Source organism: Nothobranchius furzeri, chromosome 4 (genome assembly GCF_043380555.1).
Source record: "Nothobranchius furzeri strain GRZ-AD chromosome 4, NfurGRZ-RIMD1, whole genome shotgun sequence".
Classification (NCBI taxonomy): Eukaryota; Metazoa; Chordata; class Actinopteri; order Cyprinodontiformes; family Nothobranchiidae; genus Nothobranchius; species Nothobranchius furzeri.
In genome coordinates, this window is record NC_091744.1 from 56,669,881 (window position 1) to 56,692,556 (window position 22,676).

At 43.4% G+C, this 22,676-nt stretch overlaps 1 protein-coding gene across 2 annotated transcripts in view; it reads left to right on the top strand.

Moving 5' to 3' along the window:
* The window catches only part of ppm1h (protein phosphatase, Mg2+/Mn2+ dependent, 1H), a 98,393-nt gene that overhangs the window by 47,516 nt on the left and 28,201 nt on the right, over positions 1 to 22,676 (top strand). Inside the window, exons 4-6 of one of the 2 annotated variants that reach the window (XM_015976003.3) lie at positions 10,732 to 10,844; positions 11,050 to 11,134; positions 11,407 to 11,525. In XM_015976003.3, coding sequence (XP_015831489.1) covers positions 10,732 to 10,844; positions 11,050 to 11,134; positions 11,407 to 11,525 — 317 coding nt within the window. The remainder of the gene's footprint in view (positions 1 to 10,731; positions 10,845 to 11,049; positions 11,135 to 11,406; positions 11,526 to 22,676) is intronic. The other variant, XM_070550292.1, reaches the window with a different exon arrangement.

The window sequence follows — 22,676 nt, forward strand, 5'->3', positions numbered from 1 at the left end:
TTCTCCTGGTAGCTGGAAAACACATTTTTAAGCAAAAATGTCAACAAGTTGGTTGAGACTCTACACCTTCTGTTTACATAGATCAATAATGGCTAAGCTTCTTTACCTGTGGCACAACTAGTAATATGAAAATGCATGTCAGTCATTAAAAAAATGTATTTATCATTTTCACAAACATATTTTATTCTGACCTACATTCAACTGGACAAATTTAGAAAAATAAATACAAACTTCTGCACAACTTTACTTTTAGTCAAACGTGTTGTTATGGCTGACTTATTATTTATTCTTATGTAGCACAGCAATAGCGCTAGGAAAATATATTCTGATGGGGTTCTGTTACACAAACCCCACGAATAACATTATCTACTGAAGTAACAGTCCTGCTTAGAGGTTGGACTGTAGATCAAATATGACATAATTCTAAAGACTCATCTTTGGTTTGGAAAATGTCCGTTCTCTTCTGTGGTACATACAAACTGAAACGTGATCGCAGCTAACATGCTAACGCACGCTAGCTCTCTCCGGCTGAGCGGTATAATCAAATCAAGCTCTGTTTACTTTTCTCGTCAGAATAAACGGAGCATCCATTTATCTCCAAACACATGCGGCGTGTCGTCCACAAAACGTAGAAGTGATCTGATTACACCTTAGTTGCTTTTAGCTTTTTTAAACTGATCAGGAAGCCATATGCTAAACACCGTTAGCTTAGATAAGTTTCTTGTTCATCTGCACAAAGATTTGTTAGATTACCTAAATCAGCATTATCTAAATCCATAAGTTTAATTTTATTTTCTCAAATTGTGCAGATACAGCTCTGATATGTTTACCTACTCGTTACTGAAACCTACAGCAGAAATAAGGAGACCAACACTTACCTGGTCACTAGAAAATGTGCCATGTCCGCATCCTTTTTCAGGCACCAAATCCAGTTGAAGCAGCCTCCATTTTTCCAGAGCGTAACCAATAGATATTCGGGTCCCTGACCGACTTTTATCATATTTTCTTTTTGACTCTCGAGATGCCGCTGATAAAACCTTTTTCTTTGTGCCACTCTTTAGTGGGCTTTGAGTTGCGCTTGGTCGTTTGCTAGTTGTAGAATCCATTTCCAGGGTTCTTCCACTTCTGTTTGAGGTTTTAACGTGGCTAGTAGTGAAAGACGCATTACCGCCACTTAGCAAGCTTCCAAATGTTTTTCCGGGTTTGAACCTTGTCGAGAACGCGCTTGAAGCGTCAAATAACGTCACATCCTTAAAACAGCGCGGGAAATTCGGATGTGACATGTTTTGCATTTTGAAGCACACAGCCTGTTTAACAAAATGGAATGATAAACTGGTTTCATCATTCTTTTTAGTTTAAATGCTTCATCACCCATAAGCTTCACAAGAATGAACATTTACTTTTTGTTTTTGGACAATTCTGCCCCATGCTCCTTTAAGTTGAAGTGGAAGTTGCTTCTCCTTCTCTGATGTTATTCAGCAGAGGACCTCTCACACCAGTGATGTTCTGCTGCTAAATGTGCACGTAATGAGTGGAGGACCCAGGGAAGTTCAGGAGTGCGGTGGTTTGGTGAGGACAACAACCAGATGATGCAACGATTGGTTTTGGTTCGAGCCGTGTTATTGGTGGAGGTTTTTTAGACAAATGCAAGAGAACCACTTAATACATTATTTTATTTATTTATTGTGTTATACTCCACAATATATTTATAGCTATGTCATTCTCAGTGACCTAGTGGTAGAGTGTCCACCCTGGGACTGGGAATTCAGGGTTCAAATCCTGGTCCGGTCATACCAATAACTTTAAAAATGGGACCCAATTCATATCCTGCTTGACACTCAGCCTTAAAGGGTTGGATTGGGAGGTTAAACCACCAAATAGTTCCCTAGCACAGCCTCAGCTGCAGCTCACTGCTCCCCACGGGGATGGATCAAATGCAGAGATAAATTTCACAGGTGTGTGATGACTAATGGGACTTTAACTTTTATTATGTTACATTGTTAGGAGGCATGAAAAAAATGAGTTAGCTTGTTTTACAGATTTATCATTGTAGCTTTAACCTGGAGAGCAGACTGGACAGGAGCCACAACATTGAAGTCGTATAGAAGAAGCCATCTATCAAGAGCCATTAATCAGGTGTCAGTCATACTGGAACACACCTGGTAGCACCTGGAACTCAAAACAAGAGTGAAAACTAGTAGTAGAACAGACGAGATTGTGTTACATTTTATTCGAGCACCGCTGACAGTCAGCTGTGTTGTTCCTTCCATGGAGGAATGATACACATGATTAATTTTTCAGATTTATCATATGTTCCAACATTTAAAGGTTTCATTCCAAGAAACAGGAGGATAACGCAGCATCTGTAAACGAAGTGAAATGTGGCTTCAATGTTCAACCACAGGGATGCTTTTCTCCTCCTTTATTCAAGTCAACAGAGCCCGCCTTTACAGGTCTTTGGACTATAGCTCCACAGGGCAAACTTGTTATTGCAACACATGCAAGAATAGTATGATTGATTCACAAAGATAACCACACATCCATATCTTTATCACTGAGCCGTGCTGCATGTACATGCTGGAGACTAAAGTCACGGACAGTCCACACAGGCTGTCTGTCAAACACGGGTGGTCTCATTCATCCGAGCTGTTGTCTTCACAAACTCTGCAAAAGAAAAAAAAATGTCCAGACTGCAGCAGAACAAGTAGAAATTCTTCCAGAAGAATTCATCATGACACACATTTAATAGGTAATAATGATCACGTGTTTTTTAGTCTATGTGTAGTTTTAATTAAAAATTCCCACAAATGTCTTTATTACTTTTGATCTTAAGTACTCTCCTTTTGAGAAATCAAAACATAAACATTTGGTAATTTCAGGTTGTGACCACAAGGGGGCGGTGTGCATTAAATATTCACCAATCTGAAAGGGCAGTATTAACCCTCCTACTGTCTTTAAAGTTGACCATTGAGCAGGGTTGATGGTTTATCCCTTGATGTCCACGTGGCAGGGGTGAGGTGGTGCTCACTCCTCACCCCTGCCACATGGACCTAAGGGATAAACCATCAATCCTGCTCAATGGTCAACTTTCCTCATGGGGTCACACCCATTAGGACAGTGGGAGGGTTAAATAATAGCTCAGTGTTAGGTTTGGGTTTATTTAGGAACAGAATATATGATGATTTTCTGTCTAACTGGATAAAAGATATTTTTTTTGAGTTACTGAGGATATAAACTGTGTACAGGTGGGTGTTCTGTGTAAGTTGGTCGTGATGAGCAGGTTAATATTGCTGGTTCTTGTCATCTCCTCTCAAGCATCTAAACTCCAAACACAATCCTTCTTAAATCCCTTTACTTCATCATTTACCACGATCCTCACTCTGGAGTGGGAGTTTATCCAGATTGAGACACTTTTCTCTGAGTTCCAGCACTAATTACTGACTTCATTATCTTTGTGTTTTATGTTAATAATGTCATGTTGGGTGCTTATTTTCGATTCACGTTCTTCTGTCTTAGGGTGTGGTCTGATAAAAACTGTAAGTAGTCCATCTGCTTCACCTAAAGGATCTTCTGACATCCTTAACTCTGCAGTCAGACATGCTATTTTTCCAACCTGGTGTCCCAGAGCAAAGGGAACACCAAGGTGCTGTTTAACACCATCAGCAGCATCATCTCTCCAGCCACTCCTACAGCCACCATCCACTCTGTTACGGACTGTGAGAACTTTCTGTCTTTCTTTGTGGACAAAGTCAATAAGGTTAGATCTAGCATCTCTCCTTCAGCCTTATCGCTGCCTCTCCCGACTCCAACCAGGCTCATCATCCTAGATAGCTTTGCTCCTGTTTCTTTGCCTGAGTTAACCAAACTAGTTAACTCTATGAAGACCTCTGCATGCCCCCTCCACATCTTACCCTCATCTTTGTTTAAAAGTGCATTTTCAGTCCATCTGCCCCAGCCTGCTCTCTATAATTAATGCTTCTCTGGTCTCTGGTCAGGTCCCTGCTTACTTTAAGAGCGCTGTAATCCACCCGCTTCTTAAAAAAACGAGTCTCGACCCCTCTCTCCACAGCAGCTTCAGACCCATCTCTAAACTTCCGTTCATCTCCAAGATCTTGGAAAAGGTTGTGGCTAAACAACTCACAGCTGCTCTTGATGAACAGAACATCTATGATTGCTTCCAGTCAGGTTTTCGTAGAGCTCATTCTACTGAAACAGCTCTTCTTAGGGTCTCTAATGACCTTCCGACTCACAGTGATGCAGGGGACTGTTCTGTTCTGGTCCTGTTGGACCTGACTGCAGCCTTTGACACTGTTGACCATCACCTGCTACTGGAGAGGCTGAGAGACTGGGTAGGCCTATCAGGAACTGCTCTGGAGTGGTTCTCCTCTTATCTTTTTGAGCGCTTCTTTTCTGTGGCCGTCTCCAAGTTTAAGTCCTCCACCACGTCCCTTACCCATAGTGTCCTACAAGGTTCTGTGCTGGGGCCTCGACTCTTCCTTCTCTATCTGCTTTCTCTTCAGCACATCCTGAGCTCCTTCAAAGGAATCTCCTACCATCTTTATGCAGATGACATCCAACTGTACATCTCCTTTAAGCCCCATGAGATGTCAAAGCTGCAGCTGTTACACACCTGCTTACCCCTCCTTTCCACCGGAGCCGTCAGCAGCAAGTCAATGCAGCAGCACGTCTTCCTCGCGTAAGCTGCTGCTTGGCACGAGACGCGAAGCAGCAGGGGAGCAGCTGTCACCGACAAAGCACGAAGTCACGCGACATTAGCAAAATCACGCGTGACTTTGTCAGTAAACACAACAACAAGCAGGAGAAAACTACAAAAGAAATCATGTTAATAATTAGCATAAACTCACCATCTTGCCCCAAAACCGCAGATACGTCATTCCATGCGTTATCCTTCTTGACGTTGTCTTTATAAAAACTGTGACTGGGATCAAACAGGATTGACATTTCGTCGTCCATTATGGAAAAACAAAGGAGACCGCTAGCTAGGGATAACTTTTTTTTAAAGTAAAGCAACCGGAAGGCAGTACGTTTCTTTATTCTGAAAATCTCGGGAAGCTTTGCTCCGTTTCCGTGTCAGATTTCCTGTCTTTCCTTCCCCAAAAATGTTGAACTTGACCTGTTCCAGAGGCGTAGCGCATAGAAAGTAGAACTGGCACGTAAAGGCCGCGACATGCTGCTCCTGAGACGCGGCCGACTCGCGCTGCTGACGGCTCCGGTGGAAAAGGTTCTGTTGACCACAGCGGTTCCTATCAGCAGCTATGACGTGCTGCTGCAGTAACGTGCTGCTGATGGCTCCGGTTGAAAGGAGGGGTTAAACTCTATCATAACCTGGATGGCTAGGAGCTTTCTACAGCTGAATGAAGATAAGACTGAGATCCTCATCTGTGCCCCAGACAAGCTGGCTCCCAAAGTCAGAGACTCCCTTGGTCAGCTTGCTTCTCACACCAAACTTTCTGTCAGGAATCTTGGTGTGACCTTTGACCCAGCTCTCACCCTGGATTCTCATGTCAGTTCTCTTGTTCGCTCTTCCTTCTTCCATCTCAGGAACATTGCTAAGCTGAGTCCCATTCTGTCTCGCTCTGAACTTGAGACAGTTCTCCACACCTTCATCTCCTCACACTTAGACTACTGTAACTCTCTTTTCACGTGTCTGAGCAGAACCTCCCTGGACCATCTACAGGTGGTTCAGAACGCCTGTGCTCGGCTTCTGACCAAGTCCTCCAAACACACCCACATCACCCCGCTTCTCCTCCAGCTTCACTGGCTGCCAGTCAACTTCAGGGTTCATTTCAAGATCCAGGTTCTGGTCTATAGGGCCTTACATGGACAAGCACCATCTTACATTGGTGATCTTCTTACCCCCAAATTCCACTACCTCCGCTCCGCTCCACCCCCGCCTTCCGCAGCCGCTCGCTTCCGAACTCAATTTTTACTGCTACCCGCTCTACAACGGCTCCGCTCCGGTGCGGAGACCTGAGGTGAGCAAACAGGCATGCGCGGGATTTTCGAGATCTTGCGATACAGTCCGAGCAATAAACGCGGAAGTTAGATCCAAACACCCGTTGTGTGGGAGAAGCATCGGCATGAGCTGTTTAATCTGCCCATCATTTGTGTTGAGAGATCAGCAGTGTTTGGATCAACAAAGTGTGACTACTTTGATAGAGGAAACTGTATTTATGGCTTACTTTTGTGCATTTAAACTTCAGCCGCCATTGACAGTTGTTAAAAGTTGTTAAACCTGTGCATATGAAACAAAAAACGCCTTTTGTTTATCGATTTATTGTGAAAAACGGAAGTTGTGCTTGCTCGTTTTCCCGTTGGACGGTTGTGATTTCTGTCCATTTACTGCGGAGGTGCTCCGGCGTCCGGCGGAAATAGGATCGATTCTATTTTTGCCGGACGCCGGAACAGAGGGCGGCGCACTGCCGGAGCACGGCCGCAGTAGTGGAATTGCTCTGACTGACTACAACGGGACTGATTTTGCTCCGACGTTCGTGTCGGAGCGGAGGTAGTGGAATTTGGGGGTTAGTCCCTACACCCCCAGCAGGTCCCTGAGGTCCAGTGATCAAAGCCTACTGGTTGTGCAGCACCAGGCTAAAGACCAAAGATGACAGATCATTTGCTGCTGTGGCCCCCAGACTCTGGAACTCTCTCCCCCTGAGCCTGAGATCAGTGGACTCAGTGGTCTCCTTTAAAAAGCAGCTGAAGACTCACTTGTTCAAACTGGCTTTTGTATGACCTTCTTCACCACTCTCTCTTTATTCTGCTCTCCCCACCTATTCCACCTTCCTCAGGATCCACTGATTTCCCTCTTTCCTATTCACTCTCTCTCTTTCTTTACATTTTTTAATCACAATTGCCTATTTTTTGCTCATTTTAAATATATATTTTAACCATTTTCTAAATTATTTTTTATAGTTTTACATTTTTTGTTTTTGTGAAGCTTCTCGTGATTTTTATCTTGAGAGGCGCTATAGAAATGATACTTTCTTCTTCTTCTTCTTCTTCTTCTTCTTCTTCTTCTTCTTCTTCTTCTTCTTCTTCTTCTTCTTCTTCTTCTTCTTAGTATTAGAACCAGTTTGAGGCTCAGACCTGGAGGCTTAACTACTAATCTGTTTAGTGAAGACTGGATCCTCTGATTCAGATGACCCGAGTCAGAGTACAGCCCATGTTAGATCAGGAGCTGAACTAATGCTGGAACATCTATCTGTGATGTGAGAGCTTTATGATGGCTTTTATCTTTTCTATCACTTGATAATAGTTCAAAAGGAGGATTCATTGTCAAGAGAGCATCTTTTCATTAATGGAGCATTTGCCAGTTTTCTAAGAGATTTTGCTCTGAGCTCCAACTTGCCTTTAAAGACACGCAAGATGTCACATCTGTAGTTTATAGTTCAAAATGATTTATTGAATTAATTACCTGCCATGTCAATCAAGGTTTCTCCATCGTTCTGTGGCATTCAGGCCAGCTCCCTAATCCACTCTCTTTATTCCACCAAGCCTTCTCTTTAGTTCCTGATTTAAACCAGCAAACATCCAGATTTACTGTTAATCCTGCAATTTAGCAGCATTTGTTCCGCCTCGCTTAGTAGTACTATAGCAGTAACTGTCTGTCTTATAAACGGCGATTGCACCTTGGCGAAGTGTCATGATAACGTGAGGAGTTACTACTGAGCTCCGGCCGGCAACTATATTGAAAATAAAAGTAAACACAAGTTTTGCATTTTGAACAAAATCAGCTGATCTGCTCCGTTAGAGCTCAGATCATCAGAGAATGCACCGGGACACCTTTAGGAACGGCTTGTTAAAAAAACGTAACGATTACGGCTTTAATCGCAATAAAAGCAAGTTATGTCCCAGATAAACGGAAGTCCGCTGCAGCGCAGGGACCACCCCCATGCCCACTTAATACCGCCATCGCCTAATCCTTCATAAAAAGAACACAATTGCGCCACATTACTGTCACGGGCTGACCACTTATAAACAACCTAAGGCTCTCTGATGCCGCCACGGCATTGCAGCTAATTAACGGCATTGCTTTATAAAAAGAGGCTTTTGTTTAGAGTCTGTCCTACCTCTATACTTCAGGATCCAGAGCCAATCATGTTTGAGCCCCGGGGTTGCCAAGTCTGTGCGGGTGAATGTGTTGTGTTCTTGACTGACGAGTTAACGCAATAAAACATCCTGGCATTTGTAGTATTAACAGTGTTTGTGCTCGCGGGTCATTTCTAATGCACATTTGATGTATGATCTTGTGGGCCAAACATACAGGAGAAACTGGAATAGTTAGAATATGGTGAAAAAGTCCATTTATTTCAGTAACTCAACTTAGACTGAGAGACCATCTAAAGCAGTGGTGCCCAGTCCTGTTCCTGGAGGGCCTCTATCCAGCAGGTTTTGTGGTTTCTATGCTCCAACACACTTATTTCAGTGGTTGAGTCACCTGTGCAGCAGCTCATCAGGCTCTGCAGAAGCCTGTTATTCACCTGCTGATTGAAATCAGGTGTGTTAAAACCAAAACGTGCTGGATACCGGCCATCCAGATCTAAAGACTGAAAAACCCTTTGCAGGTGTTTTGGATTCATTAGCTGATGTGTGTGTGTGTGTGTGTGTGTCTGTCTAGAATTGAACCATTTTACAATATTCTAATTGTCTGAATTTTTAAATTTGGGGTTTTCATAAGCTGTAAGCCATAATCACCACCTCTAAAATAGATATCTCATGGTAGTTTTTTTCAGTTACCAACTTCAACTTCTTAGTACAGTGAAATGTATTCATCTACCTATTTACTGACTGTGTATGACTCACCTTCACTCATCTAGAATCTTCTGGTGCTGATCCATAACCGGCAACAGAGTGGACTCGTTTGTTTTAATACGTGCATTCTTGTTTTCATTCACGTTTAAATGAACATTGACACGAATGAGCAAAATATCTCAGAATTAGGTTGTTATTAAATGCTGTTTGTTCAATTTTCTGGCGAGAGCTAATCTCTTTTTCTCCAAACTGAGGTCATTCAAGTGTCTTGCCTTTTTTTTGTTATTATTTCCACATTATTTTATTTCAATATATATTTAAAGGGGCCATATCATGGAAAACCCACATTTAGGAAATTTTTACTATGTGTTATTTCCTCATGAAAAAAACAAACATTTTGGCTGTGTTCATGCATTTTCCTGTTTCAGCTGCAAATTTTGTATTTTCCTTTAAAAATCCTGTAAAGCCTTGATGGGAACAAGTCTCGTCATCAGGCACCTGCTCCTCTCTCAGAAGCTAGTCTCTAGTCAGAAACGTGTCTCTCCTGGCCAGCATAGGAAATGTGGCTTCGGTGACTGGTAGTCCAGTAGGTAGACTGGTCTTAACCACTGGACTACCATAGCCAGTACAGCAACTGACTCCCCAAGACGCCGTTGTAGGCACGTCAGAGCGGGTGTGGGCGGAGCGTCACTGAAACTAACTGTTTTATTTCAGGGTCTAAATTCAAGCTGACGAAAATATTAGTATTGAAGATAAATGGCATCGGTAATATTTTATCATATACTGTGCCTACCTTTGCTCTGTAGACACAAAACATAAAATGTTCTCATTCATGTGAAGAATAAGTTTTTTCTCAGCTTGTTCAGAAGTGATTTTTCAGTATTTGGGCTTCTGCTCCATCCCTTAGCTGGACTGCGCTTTGGGGGTTGGTAGTTAGATTTCTCTTTGGTTTTTCGGCAGGACTAACGGATGACTCCTTCCTATTCTCTTATGAAGACATTAAATCAGACATCAGCAGTTTTGACATAAACTGGTAGCTAAAGCAGCTTGGCACTATGGGATGTGGTGCGTATTTGGGAATTCCTCTCTATCTGTGTTCCCTGTGGTTATTCATCTGTTGTTGGACTCACTGTAGCTGAGTTGAGGTGGAGAGAGGTGTGAATGTTTATGCAGACATTTTCATTATTAAAGACTCGCCTGCAGCAAGCAGCTCTGGATAGAACCATAAATATGGATGGCTGGCTATGGATTCATCTTTAATCCAGGTTGAAGGACACATTTGTTCACCCCCAGAATTGTCTAGCGCACACACACACACACACACACCCGCACACACATTGCACGTATGCATTTGAATCCCAATGTTAACTGTAACATGCCTTTCCCGAGCTGCGTTAACCATCTGAATGAACATCACGGTGGACTCCTCAGGGAGCATTTTGAGTCAATCTGTTGATGCTGATAGGAGGACGAGAACGAGGCGCCTGAGGGCGGGATTAGCTCCTTGAGACCCGCTTCAGCTGAAGGCCTTGGAGAGAAGCTTACGAAGACATGAAAGGGTTAAGTTAGCCAGCCACCACTTTGATTAATGAATTGACGGGTTAATCATTCATCCAAATAATGGACCAATTGCACAAGTTTTTATTAACTGTTTTTTTTTTTTTTAGGTTTAATTAACTCCAAATGAATCTGGGCTAATTAAGTCCTGTAATGGCCAGCCTACCCGCTAAGCCTTCTCTGATATTTGACTATTTTATTTATTTACTTCTGGCTATTTCCGATGAATGAATGAAATTCCGCTGCTCTGGTTAATAAAGACATGCTTCATTCCACTGTAAGATTGGGGGAAAGTCTGAATATGAGACAAAAGGTGTGTGTGTGTGTGTGTGTGTGTGTGTGTGTGTGTGTGTGTGTGTGTGTGTGTGTGTGTGTGTGTGTGTGTGTGTGTGCGCTCAGGATGTGCAGATAGAAAAGGAGAAGGCGGTCTACAACATCTCAGGTGGCTGCACTGCTCTGGTGGTGATTTTCCTACAGGGGAAGGTTTTCGTCGGGAACGCAGGAGACAGCAGGTGCAACTCCACACACACACACACACACACACACACACACACACACACACACACACACACACACACACACACACACACACACACACACACACATGTAACGGGATGTGTTTGTTGTTGCTCTCCTCCTCCTCCCTCTTCTTCTTTATCCAACGTGGAGCAGATGTGTCTCTAAATAAACGGAGCCTTTTCTGCTCCTCTTCCTCAGAGCTATCATTATCCGAGCTGGGGAAGTCATTCCCATGTCGGCTGAGTTCACACCGGAGTCGGAGAGGCAGCGGCTGCAGTTCCTGGTAAGATCGCTGGTTTCTGTCAAGCACAGCTGTCAGAGACTCAGCAGCTGTGTATCTCTCTCTCTCTTCTCTCTCTCTCTCTCTCTCTCTCTCTCTCTCTCTCTCTCTCTCTCTCTCTCTCTCTCTCTCTCTCTCTCTCTCTCTCTCTCTCTCTCTCTCTCTCTCTCTCTCTCTCTCTGCCACTTGAACAGACTGTTTTTCCACTGCCTTGGGCATGTCATCCTTCTTCCCTAATTATTTTATTTATTTGTTTGTTTGTTTTTGTCTTAAAGGCCTACATGCAGCCACAGCTCTTAGGGAATGAGTTTACCCATCTGGAGTTCCCAAGGAGAGTTCAGAGGAAGGAGGTGGGGAAGAGGATGCTGTACCGTGATTTCACCATGTCAGGATGGTGGGTTCACCTCTTGATTCTCTTATGAACACAAAGTAATGCACTTATTCTGCTGTAGAACTGATGCTGTCATCTGATGATTTTACTCTAAAGCAACATCCGCAACACAAACCCTTTTCCTGTTTAGGAAAGTTTAAGTAGCAGGAGTTCATTTGGCCTTGAACATTAGTTTGTTCAGTATTTACTGAAGAATAACAACTAAGTTTCATCTTCAAGAGTCCCACTCTGTAACAAACCGTCTCATTGTGGAGATGAAATCAGATCTGAGATGTTTGAACGATGTTTGCACGATCGAGAGAAAGTAATGTCAGTCGGAGCCTCTGCAGATGGGTCATGTATGGCTGGACCACTTTCATTCTTCAGAGCTTCTGGTCCATACTTACATGTCATCATCCCAGAGTTACTTCCTGTTCCACCACATACCAAAGCTTCTGGGCTGGATTAAGTTCTGATGGTCATGGAGGTCGTTGGAGACCAGTGAACTCATCATCATGTTCCAGAAACCAGTTAGAGATGATGTGGTCTTCTAGCCTGGCAAGCCAGATTAAATAAATGTATTATTTAGTCTGGCCATGCTCCATTGACGGCTCTCGGTTGTGGGGCGGGTTCTACCGTTGTCTTTCAAATGATCTCCACATTCCACTGGACAATGAATGTGACATACTCTTGTTTCACTCTGTTGCATCATCCCACCCACCAGGCATATAGAGTGCCCTGATTGGCCCACAAAGCGGATAAAGCTCTGTGATTTGTTCACTAAGCAGATAGAGAGCACTATGATTGGCCCACCATTATGGACCAATCACAGCTCTTTATGTGTTTGAAACTCCTCTAGAGAGCTGTGATTGGCTAGCCAGAGTCCTGGTAGGAGCTGCGGAGGTTCCAATGGAGCGTGCCTAGACCAAACTTTGCAAAGCAAGAATTTGGTCTAGTTCACTAGGCTAGTGGTCTTCTGCTGTTGAGGTCCATCTGCTCCAAGTTTCAACATGCTGTGGTTCAGAGATGCTGTTCAGCAGATCATGGTTGGAACTATTTGGTGTTTAAGCTACCATTAACTTTCTGTCATCTAGAACCAACTGGCCTTTATCCTCTGACCTCTGACCTCTACAAAACCTCTATATCCACACAACTGCTGCTCAGAGGCCAGTCTCTGTAAACCCTAGAGGCTGTTGGTGAAAATCCCAGTAGATCATCAGTTTCTGAATTACTCAGACTAGCCTGTTTTTTTTTTTACCAAACAACCATGCCAAACAATGTCAAAGTCCCTAAAATCCTGTTTCCTTTCCAGTCTGATGCTCAGTTTGAACTTCAGCCGGTAGTTTCCACCACGTTTAGAAGTACCTCCATGTCAGTGGCATGCAGCCAGAGTAGGCACTGTCTCCCTTGTCATTGTGACTAGTGAAATACCAATAATGATTTGATATAAGGTCTATGTGTCCACTGACTGCTCTATACATTAGTTTTCTGTATGATTGATTAAAATCACTGAATTTACCTGTTCTCTGGTCAAATATACATGCAGAAGTGCGAGGAGAGACAGAGACGATCCTGCCGCCGCTCTCTCTGAGCGGCCCCGCACACACTGATGCATGCGCCTCCCTGTTTCTGTTGCAAGGCCAGACGCCTTGCTTACGAGGACACGGTCCTTTCTTGGTCAAAGAAAACGATTAAATGGAACAGACTTGCATCACGGGACCGCGGCTTCCACAGCGGTCAAGTAACGCCACGTGACATGGCAGATAACGTTATATTTTATATGTGTTAGTTTCAATATGAATATATAACGACCTTTTACTTTTTAAATTGTGTATATTTTTGTTAAATTAAATATATAAGCGAGTTACTACCCGCTAGCCACCGAAGCTGCAACTACTAAGCAACTAACCAACCATAGATAATGTTTTTGGATGTAAAAAAAACATTTTAAGTTAGTTGACTTACTTTTAAACTTGAAAATTACCCACGAAGTAGCTACTGGCTTCTGATCCGCCGTCCTTTTGAATCCAGCCATCTGGATGTTTGCTGTGTATTCTGGGTAATTTTTGACCAAGGCTAGGCTACAAGACACCTCCCGTGTATCCTTGCTCAGCTAGCTAAACGGCTAACAAATGGAGAACACACGCCTTGGTAGAACATGAACATTGGAACATGTCTTGGCGGCTCCTGATGATGTATCTCCTAGGCAACCGGGGCGGGGCCAAGACATCAAGGCAGGGTTCCTTGTCATTGAGAAACACCACCTGTATCAAGTGTGTGTGGTGCTGCGCCCTCCAGAGGCAGAGATGAGAGTTGCCTCCGTTCTCACAAAGCAGCGCCACACACACTCACTGACACAGGAAGTTGGTGCACGCTCACCGATGTCTGTCTTTATATCGCCAAAATACATGTTTAATTACACATGAGCTGCACATGATGACATTCTACAGTCTGAATTATTTAAGATCTGTGTGTGACAAATTTAGCCTTCTAAGCGGCTATAAACATGCAGAGAAAATGCACCGAGGAGGCAGGCAGTACCCTGCCTCAATGATAGGGGCAGTGCTGAGCCCCATTGACACCGGTGCCAACTGACCCTAAGAAGAGCTGTTTCAGTAGAATGAGCTCTACGAAAACCTGACTGGAAGCAATCATAGATGTTCTGTTCATCAAGAGCAGCTGTGAGTTGTTTAGCCACAACCTTTTCCAAGATCTTGGAGATGAACGGAAGTCTAGAGATGGGTCTGAAGCTGCTATGGAGAGAGGAGTCGAGACTTGGTTTTTTAAGAAGTGGGTGGATTACAGCATTCTTAAAGTAAGCAGGGACCTGACCAGAAACCAGAGAAGCATTAATTATAGAGAGCACGCTGGGACAGATGAACTGAAAAGCACTTTTAAACAAAGATGAGGGTAAGATGTGGAGGGGGCATGCAGAGGTCTTCATAGAGTTAACTAGTTTGGTTAACTCAGGCAAAGAAACAGGAGCAAAGCTATCTAGGATGATGGGCCTGGTTGGAGTCGGGAGAGGCAGCGATAAGGCTGAAGGAGAAATGCTAGATCTAACCTTATTGACTTTGTCCACAAAGAAAGACAGAAAGTTCTCACAGTCTGCAACAGAGTGGATGGAGGCTGTAGGAGAGGCAGGAGAGACGATGCTGCTGATGGTGTTAAACAGCACCTTGGGGTTCCCTTTGCTCTGGGACACCAGGTTGGAGAAATAGGAAACCCTAGCATCTCTGACTGCAGAGTTAAAGGATGACAGAAGATCCTTTAGGTGCAGCAGATGGACATAGAGATGGGTTTTCTTCCACAAACGCTCAATTTTTCTGCATTGGCGCGTCAGGCTGTGAAGGCTGTCATTAAACCAGGGAGTAGGGTTCACTGCAGGAACTGATCTGGTTCTGACAGGACAGGTAAGATCATACACACATTTCAAGTGTAATAAAAGAACAATTAATACATTTTTAGTCAAATTTGCCCTAATATTAAATGAATGAAATGCTTTTTTTGCTGGTGTTTGGTTGAATAGTATGAAATAGATTAAATTAAAACTAATAAGTTTTAAAACAACAACATATTTCCTTCAGGGTCTCCGCTCCATGTGATTGGTTGATGAGTTATTTGTGTATCTAATGAAGATGCCAGTGAGTTTACCAGTTTAAAGGTCAATAAGGTGTGGCAGGACGATGAGAGCTTTGTTTTTTCTGTGGCTCTGCTCAGTTCAGCAGATGAAGATCAGCGATCGGCTCTTCTCCTTATTGGACCCAGAGCTCTCTGCCTGTCTCTGCAGCTCAGACAGTCTGTGATGTATTTTTAATCAGGTTCTTCCTGTAACTCAGATCTGCTGCTGTTTCTCCCAGCCTCAGTCTGGATCCTTAACTCTTCTGCTGAACATGCCGCACGGCCAACTGTTCTGATGTTCACCGTTACCTCTGAGCTGGCTTAGAGCAGAAGTTTATAGGTTCGATCCCGGCTCCAACCAGAGAATGCTGCTGTTGTGTCCTTGGGCAAACCCGCCTTGTCACGTATCTGATCCAAGATATTTTACTGTCGCGTTTATATTGTTTTAATGTAGACTTTTTAACATGGATGAATTTGTCCCTTATTCAAGCACTTCATGACCTGGCACCTCCTTATCTGTCCGACCTGCTCGTTCCTTATGTGCCTGTACGCGCACGTTGTGGTCAGCTGATCTCCTGCAGCTTTGCACTCCCCAGATGTGCTACAGATCTAGGGGTGAATGAGCTGCTGTCTATGCTGCCCCTAAGCTGTGGAGCTCACTTCCCATTACAGTCCGGCAGGCTGCCTCTTTGATGACTTTTAAATCTTGTTTAAAGACCCACTTTTACGACCTGGCCTTTAGACAGTGACTCGTTTTAATGTGTCTTATTGTTTTTTATCTGTTACACTGTTCAGTATCGTTTTATCCTTGTTGTTTTTGCCTTTATTTGGTTTCATTGATCCTGCCTGTGCAGCGCTTTGAGCACAGCTCCCATGCTGCATTTTAAATGTGCTATAGAAACAAACTGGTATGGTACATTATTCTCTTCATGTGATTGGCACGTCTAAACCCACATTTCTCATGATTTACGTCTACGAATAAAACACTTGCTGCATGTCTTTGTACTTCTTTAGTTACGAGTGGGACAGCAGTAGCTCAGGAGGTAGAGTGGGTTGTCCAGTAATCGGAAGGTTGCAGGTTCGATCCCGGCTCTGGATAAAGAATGCTGCTGTTGTGTCCTTGGGCAAGACACTAAACCCACCTTGCCTGCTGGGTGTGATCGGAGGGACCGGTGGCGCCTGTGCTCTGTCAGTTTGCCCAAGGACAGCTGTGGCTACATTGTAGCTCATCCCCATTCAGAACGCTATACAAGTGTGGGTCATAATAAACCTTCTTCTGCCATGCGTCCTTCAATCTGCCCCGCATGGTGGCTCTCCACGCAGACGTAAAAGTATGAATTAGGCTTTAGTTTCACTCAGTCACAATACCGTCCCGCCCACCAGACAGACAGCGCTATGGTTCACCTGCTGAGGTTCTAATGCAGCGTGGATAGGATGACCTGAAAAGTCCTGGTTTAGAGAAATAGCGTGTACTAATCCTCACCCTAGCCTAAGAGTGTTTCTGTTGTCCTAAACCAAAATCAGTTCATGAAAGTTCCATTCTATAAACCTTCAATTTTGCATTTGCAGCACCCCACTCCACCCACCATCTGGCAACTGTACCAAAGTAGCTAGCGTCAGGGTCGTTTTTGGCCGGATTAGCAGGTCCATTCCTTTTCCCAGAGTGATGAATGTCGAGCGGTCGGATGTGGTCGACATAGTCCAGACCCCAGGTGCAGCGGGGTGTGGGCAGCCGGGAGGGTGAAGGGTAAAGGAAAAGCAGAAGATGAAAGTAAGGTGAAGAGAGATAAACAGATCAAATCAAATCAAAGCTTTGTTTATAAAGCGCCTTCCGCAACCCTGTCAGGAAGCCCAAGGCGCTGAACACGGTACAGTACATGGTACAGATGAGGATGGAGATGAAAGGGATGTGGAAAAAGATGATATTGGCTTCAAAAGAGTGAAGAAAGTTTTGAGCGGGATCTTTGTGGACTGTAAATGAAAGGAGTGACACTTCAGTTCGTCCAAAATTCACAGAATGAGACACAATGATGGGAATGTGGAGGATCATTCAGACTTTAGTCAGCGGGGTATCTTCTGTGTCTGTGGTGATGAGCTGGTTTTATTTCAGCTCAGATTTACAGATGGAGGAGCTCAGGATCTGCTGTCTGATTATTTTATGTTAATTAGAGAAAGTAATAAACAGAAATCACACATCAAAATATTATGCTTGGACCATTTTGCTTTTAATTTTTTTTTAAAGACAGACTTGCATCTGGTCAGGATGCTTCCTGGACATCTCCCTGGTGAGGTTTTCAGGGCACGTCCAGCCTGGAGGAGACCTAAATGTAGACCCAGGTCACGGTGGAGGGACTATGGGTGTGTCCAAATCCACAGGAAGGATGCTTATGAGTACGGGTCCTCGCCAGTCTAGCAAGACCGGGTCCTTGAAGAACGGGTCCTTGAAGACCGCTAAAACCAGAAGTCAGCGGCTGTGAATTCGGACAGTCTATCCTTCACCTCTACGGTGGCCCGTAGATCCCGTCACAGCCGTGGCGGCCAGTGTTGCCCACTCAGCGACTTTGTCACTGTTCCTAACGACTTTTTGACCCCCTCAACGACTTTTTTCCAAAAAGTGCCTGGCGACAAACCTAGCGACATTTCTCAGGACCCGTTGCTACTTTCTATAGAACTTTCTTGTAGATATTCCCCACAGATTAGCAACAAAGAAACCATTTGCACTCTGAACCGTTCTTCCGGGAGTAAGGAAAGAGAACGAAAATCTGCACATGTGCACGAGGACTGACCAATCATAAACCGTTTTCGGCCGGGCTGATTCGCCGAAAATAAAGGTACAGTTGCAGAGCTGGAGACCACCGATTTACATCTGCTGCTGCTGCTGCTGCAGGCTCACGCTTCTACTGGAGATGGTGCAGGCATCAACCTGCGATCTCTGGTTCTGCAGCCGTCAGACACTTTGGTTTTTCCTGCATTTGGCAAATAAAGTCAACGGGAGTTTCAACTACCGTCCCGTTTACACACGCAGCTCTGTGGCTCATCTGAATTTCCTTCAGTGACACAGGGATGGTTATACTATGAGACACCCGCTCCCTTTTGCTCGGTGCGCCGTTATTATCACGATGGAGAGAATACACAACAGAGAAGTTGAGAAACTATGAGGTGTAAAAAAAACTGCTTTTTAGGAAAATGTCTGTGAGAAAGAGGAGAGCAGGTCTGAGTTATATCCTACAACAGAACTGGTTGGATCACCACACCATTTATGTCTTAATGTCACTTTATTGATACTTTTGGAATTTATTGTACATATCAAAGCGATTTGGGCCATTTTAATCATACTAATTAATAACTTTAACACATAACATAGTTTTTATTTTCCTCCCTTTTAGTCATATATATATATATATATATATATATATATATATATATATATTAGCATCTTTTAGATGCTATGGGGAAAATGAACGCCAATGTGGTGTGATGACATCATCAATATGTAAATTAGCACGGGACGTCAACTGGCAACATCTAGCGACTTTTGGGGGTAACTTCAGCTACTTTCAGTCAAAAGCAGTTGTTAACACTGGTGGCGGCAGCTACACGCAAAGGAAAAATGCTAAAGCTAGCGAGAATGGAGCAGGAATATTAAGGAGCTACAGCAGCTTCACGTCCATCAGCAGCGTTTGTTCACAACCGTTTTCAGGCAAAGTAACTTTGTTTATTCTAGAAGCTTTCAGGACTTACATGTTAACTTTAGATGGTTTAATGTATGTTTTGAGCTACAGAATGAACTTGTTAAACATACACAACACATTACTACAGAGTATTATCATGTAGGTCACATATGTCAGAGTCAAGGCCCGCGGGCCAGATGCGGCCCGCGGAGCATTTTTATGTGGCCCGCGAGATAAATATCAAAAATATATTAAAACTGGCCCGCTGGCCGATTTTACCGCAAAGACTACAACTCCCATGATGCTTTGCGGCGCCAGCGCGGAGCAGACGCGCCCCCTCCTTTGTATTTTTTTAGCCCAGAGGCAGTCGAGAGGGTGCTCGCTGCAGAACTACAAAGGCGGAGCTGCACCATAAGGTGGAGCTGCATCAGAGTCAGCCCCGCCCATTCACGCAAACTCAGCCTAGCCCACTGACTTCCTTTTTTGTTTTTCAACTTTATCGCAAACTAACCTGACCCACATGAATTATGGCTGTTACTAGTTTACAGTCGTTAATGCTATGCTCTATGCTCCAATTAAACAAGATAAATATAACTTGCTACATGACAAAGTCTGAATATATCCCGAAATGAAAAGGTTTCTTTTAGCGAATACCTGCCCACAGCCGCTCTAACACAAGTCCTGTACAACAGCATGTAATGTTACCAGGTGGGTTCTGGTAGTCCAGTGGCAAGATCGTCAAAATTAATTTTTGCTTTCCCCTCAGCTGATGCTGGTTCGATTCTCGGTGGGGTCGGCAACAATCTATTTAGCCAGCTGAAACATTTAACTTGTTCATATTTTAGTTGTAATGTTCATTTTCAGCAAAAATATTTATGTCTTTACAAGTTCTTTGAATTTGGTCGTTCCTAAACAGCATTTTAGTTGAAACTCTGCTCACAAATAGACTCACACTGGCTAAATAAACGAATGAATAAATAAAAAAAACACATTAGTCGCTATATGTTAAACGGTATACCAATAAATTGTTGTAAACATAGTACTGGCAAGTGTAGCTAGAAATGAGGAAAAGGGGTTGTAGAATATTTCCGCTACTGGGAGGCGAACCTGCGCAAAACTGCATGTTAATCTGACACCATCACCACTACACCACCACACCTGATCTGAGTAAGGTGGTGTTACATTTAATTCTCCTATTCGGTGTGTCTTTGTAGATGGGATGTATGATTTTTCCGGCGGTGTCTCAGTAGAAGTCCTTTCAGAAAAAATTTGTCAGAAAATTCACAGAATATCCAGATTTGAGAACCAAGACCAGACCCGCTTCGGGGGAGGAGACCAAATTGAAGCTGAGATGGGAAGAAAATGCATGAATGAGGCCAAAAATGGCTTTGGCGTGTTTCTTATGAGGAAATGACAATATAACATGGTAAAAAGTTCCAAAAGTTAGATTTTTAATTATATGGAACCTTTACAAAAACTGTTCGATTCACTTCTCAACTCCGTCCTCAATCTTGCATTTTTTAGCTATAACACCCTCTTTGGTTCCAGAATGCTATAAAGTCTGACAACTGGAAGGAATTGGACTGACTCTGATGGAATGGGTGGGGCTGATTCTGGAATGGGCGGGGCTGACTCTGGTGCAGCTCCACCTTTGTGGTTCTGCAGCGAGCACCACTTGAGGCAGTCAGAGGTAGTTGGGTGTCTGCAACTCCGCTGTCTCGGACAAACTAAACACTCACTCAGCGCCGAGTTCACTCAGCTGTTTTCTGACGTTGAAGCCCAGAAACGTAGATTCTAGCCGCTCAGTAATGTGTTCACGACTTAAAGAGAAAGTTTTCAAACTAACTTCCAGACAGAGCCGATATAACTCTAGCGAGCAGCGACACGCTCAAACTAGCACGGCTCTGTGGTTGCTGTCGTGTCCCCCCCCCCCCCCCCCGACACACAACAACGTGGTCAAGCTGCTCCGACATGTTCATCAGCACAAACCTATGTGAGCAGCTGTTGTCATCTAATGTTGTCATTATTATGATGAAGATGAACAAAACAACAGGAGTCTCCTCCTCAGCTCAGATCAACCCCATGATGCAGGTATCTGGCTGGAACAGGTGAGCATCACAGTAAACCAGTGGAACAAACTGAGCTTTAAATATGTTGGTTTTATGCTCTTTTTCTGCTCCAAAACATGAAAGTTAACAGGTGAGATGTTGCATTTTCATTTAAGATAAAATAATATTTTTATTTTGTTGTTGGCACGTGAGCAAAGATTTAACCTACAGTAAACAGGAAGTGGAAAGGCTGCAGATAGATGAATAGAATAGAAAATCCCTTTATTGTTCCTCAGTGGGGAAAGCTAGACGTCACAGTAGCGATGACACGTATTACAGGAGAAAAAAGGAGAATAAAAAATAAGACAAATGAATAAACAAGAAAACATAAATCCTGAATAGATTTTAAAAATGCTGATTATACCACAAGTAATGAATACCACTGATGTGTTTTATTTGTAACTGACTTGCTCGTGTGTAATTTGGTTATTCCACATTCAGTGTTAATGCAGAAATATGTTTGTTTCCAAATTTAAAGGTTCAAAATTGCATACATGTTGATAAAGAAAACGTGCAAATTTGCCGTCACTTTTTCAAAAAATATTAAGTTTGGCCCTCGACTCCATCCCAGAGTTTCATTTCGGCCCCTTGTGAGTTTGAGTTTGACACCCCTGATGTAGGTAATTAATATAAACCAAATGCATTATAAATGTTGAATTCAGTAGGATGTTTTCTAATGTAAATTGGACCGTAGAACTTATTTTGCATCAAATGGGGGTAAAACGTTTTAAAAAACAGGCTTTTTAATAAAATAGCATTGAAGTTTTTTCAATGTGCTTTTGTTTATTCAGCTTAAGCCTAATAATGATTAGATCTGTCTTAAAAATGTAAACTCTCTGTAGTTTTTATTTAACTATTTCCTGCTGCTTTTCTTTAAACTGAACAGAACCAAGACATTACATAACATTAACATAATAACAGTAGAAGGCCTCTCTCCCAGGAGGACCACCAGTTAAAGCCTCTCCTGACCCTGGACACCTGCAGTCCTACAGAGAAAATCAGAGACCACAGGTGACAAAAAGGCAATAAACACATTTTTACATTTATCCACATGAGAAGATAAAAATTATATTCTTCACACAAACTTTTTACTTCATTATAACATGTCAGCTGTGTAAATCCCTGAATGTAAAACTACTTTTCACAGAAGAACTTCTGTGGTTGTGTGTGTAAATAGCTTCACTCTTCACCTCTAAGCTTAATAAAAATGCTTCTTTGCTCCGTTGTCCTTAAAACAAATGACAAGTTTAATTTGCCACACACACACACACACACGGGAATAACTGGGACCCGCGATACAAACTCGTTCTGGCTGATTCCTGCCTAAAATGTAATTTAAAGAACAAATATACAAATGAAAAATGTCTATAAACTGAACCGCTTTAAGCTTTTTAGGTTTCTATGGCTAGTTTCTAACAAACTTACGTTTAAAACTTCGTAGCTCTCCCCATTTTCTCTTCCTGTTGAAAATCCACAGCCGGTGCGCAATGCATGCTGGGATAGCCTTGTTCTGTGAGGATACAACAGACCCGTCCTCGAAATGTGGGCGGAGCGAGGACACATTTGAGGATGCGAGAATGAGTATTCTTGGAATTCGGACAGTACTTGTCGCTGCGCTGTGATGTCATCGCACTCTTACAAGCATCCTCTCTGTGGATTCGGACACACCCTATGTCTCTCACCTGGCCAGCGAATGCCTTGAGATTCCCCCGGAGGAGCTGGCCCAAGTCGCTGGGGAGAGGGAAGTCTGGGCCTCGCGCCTTAGGCTATGCCCC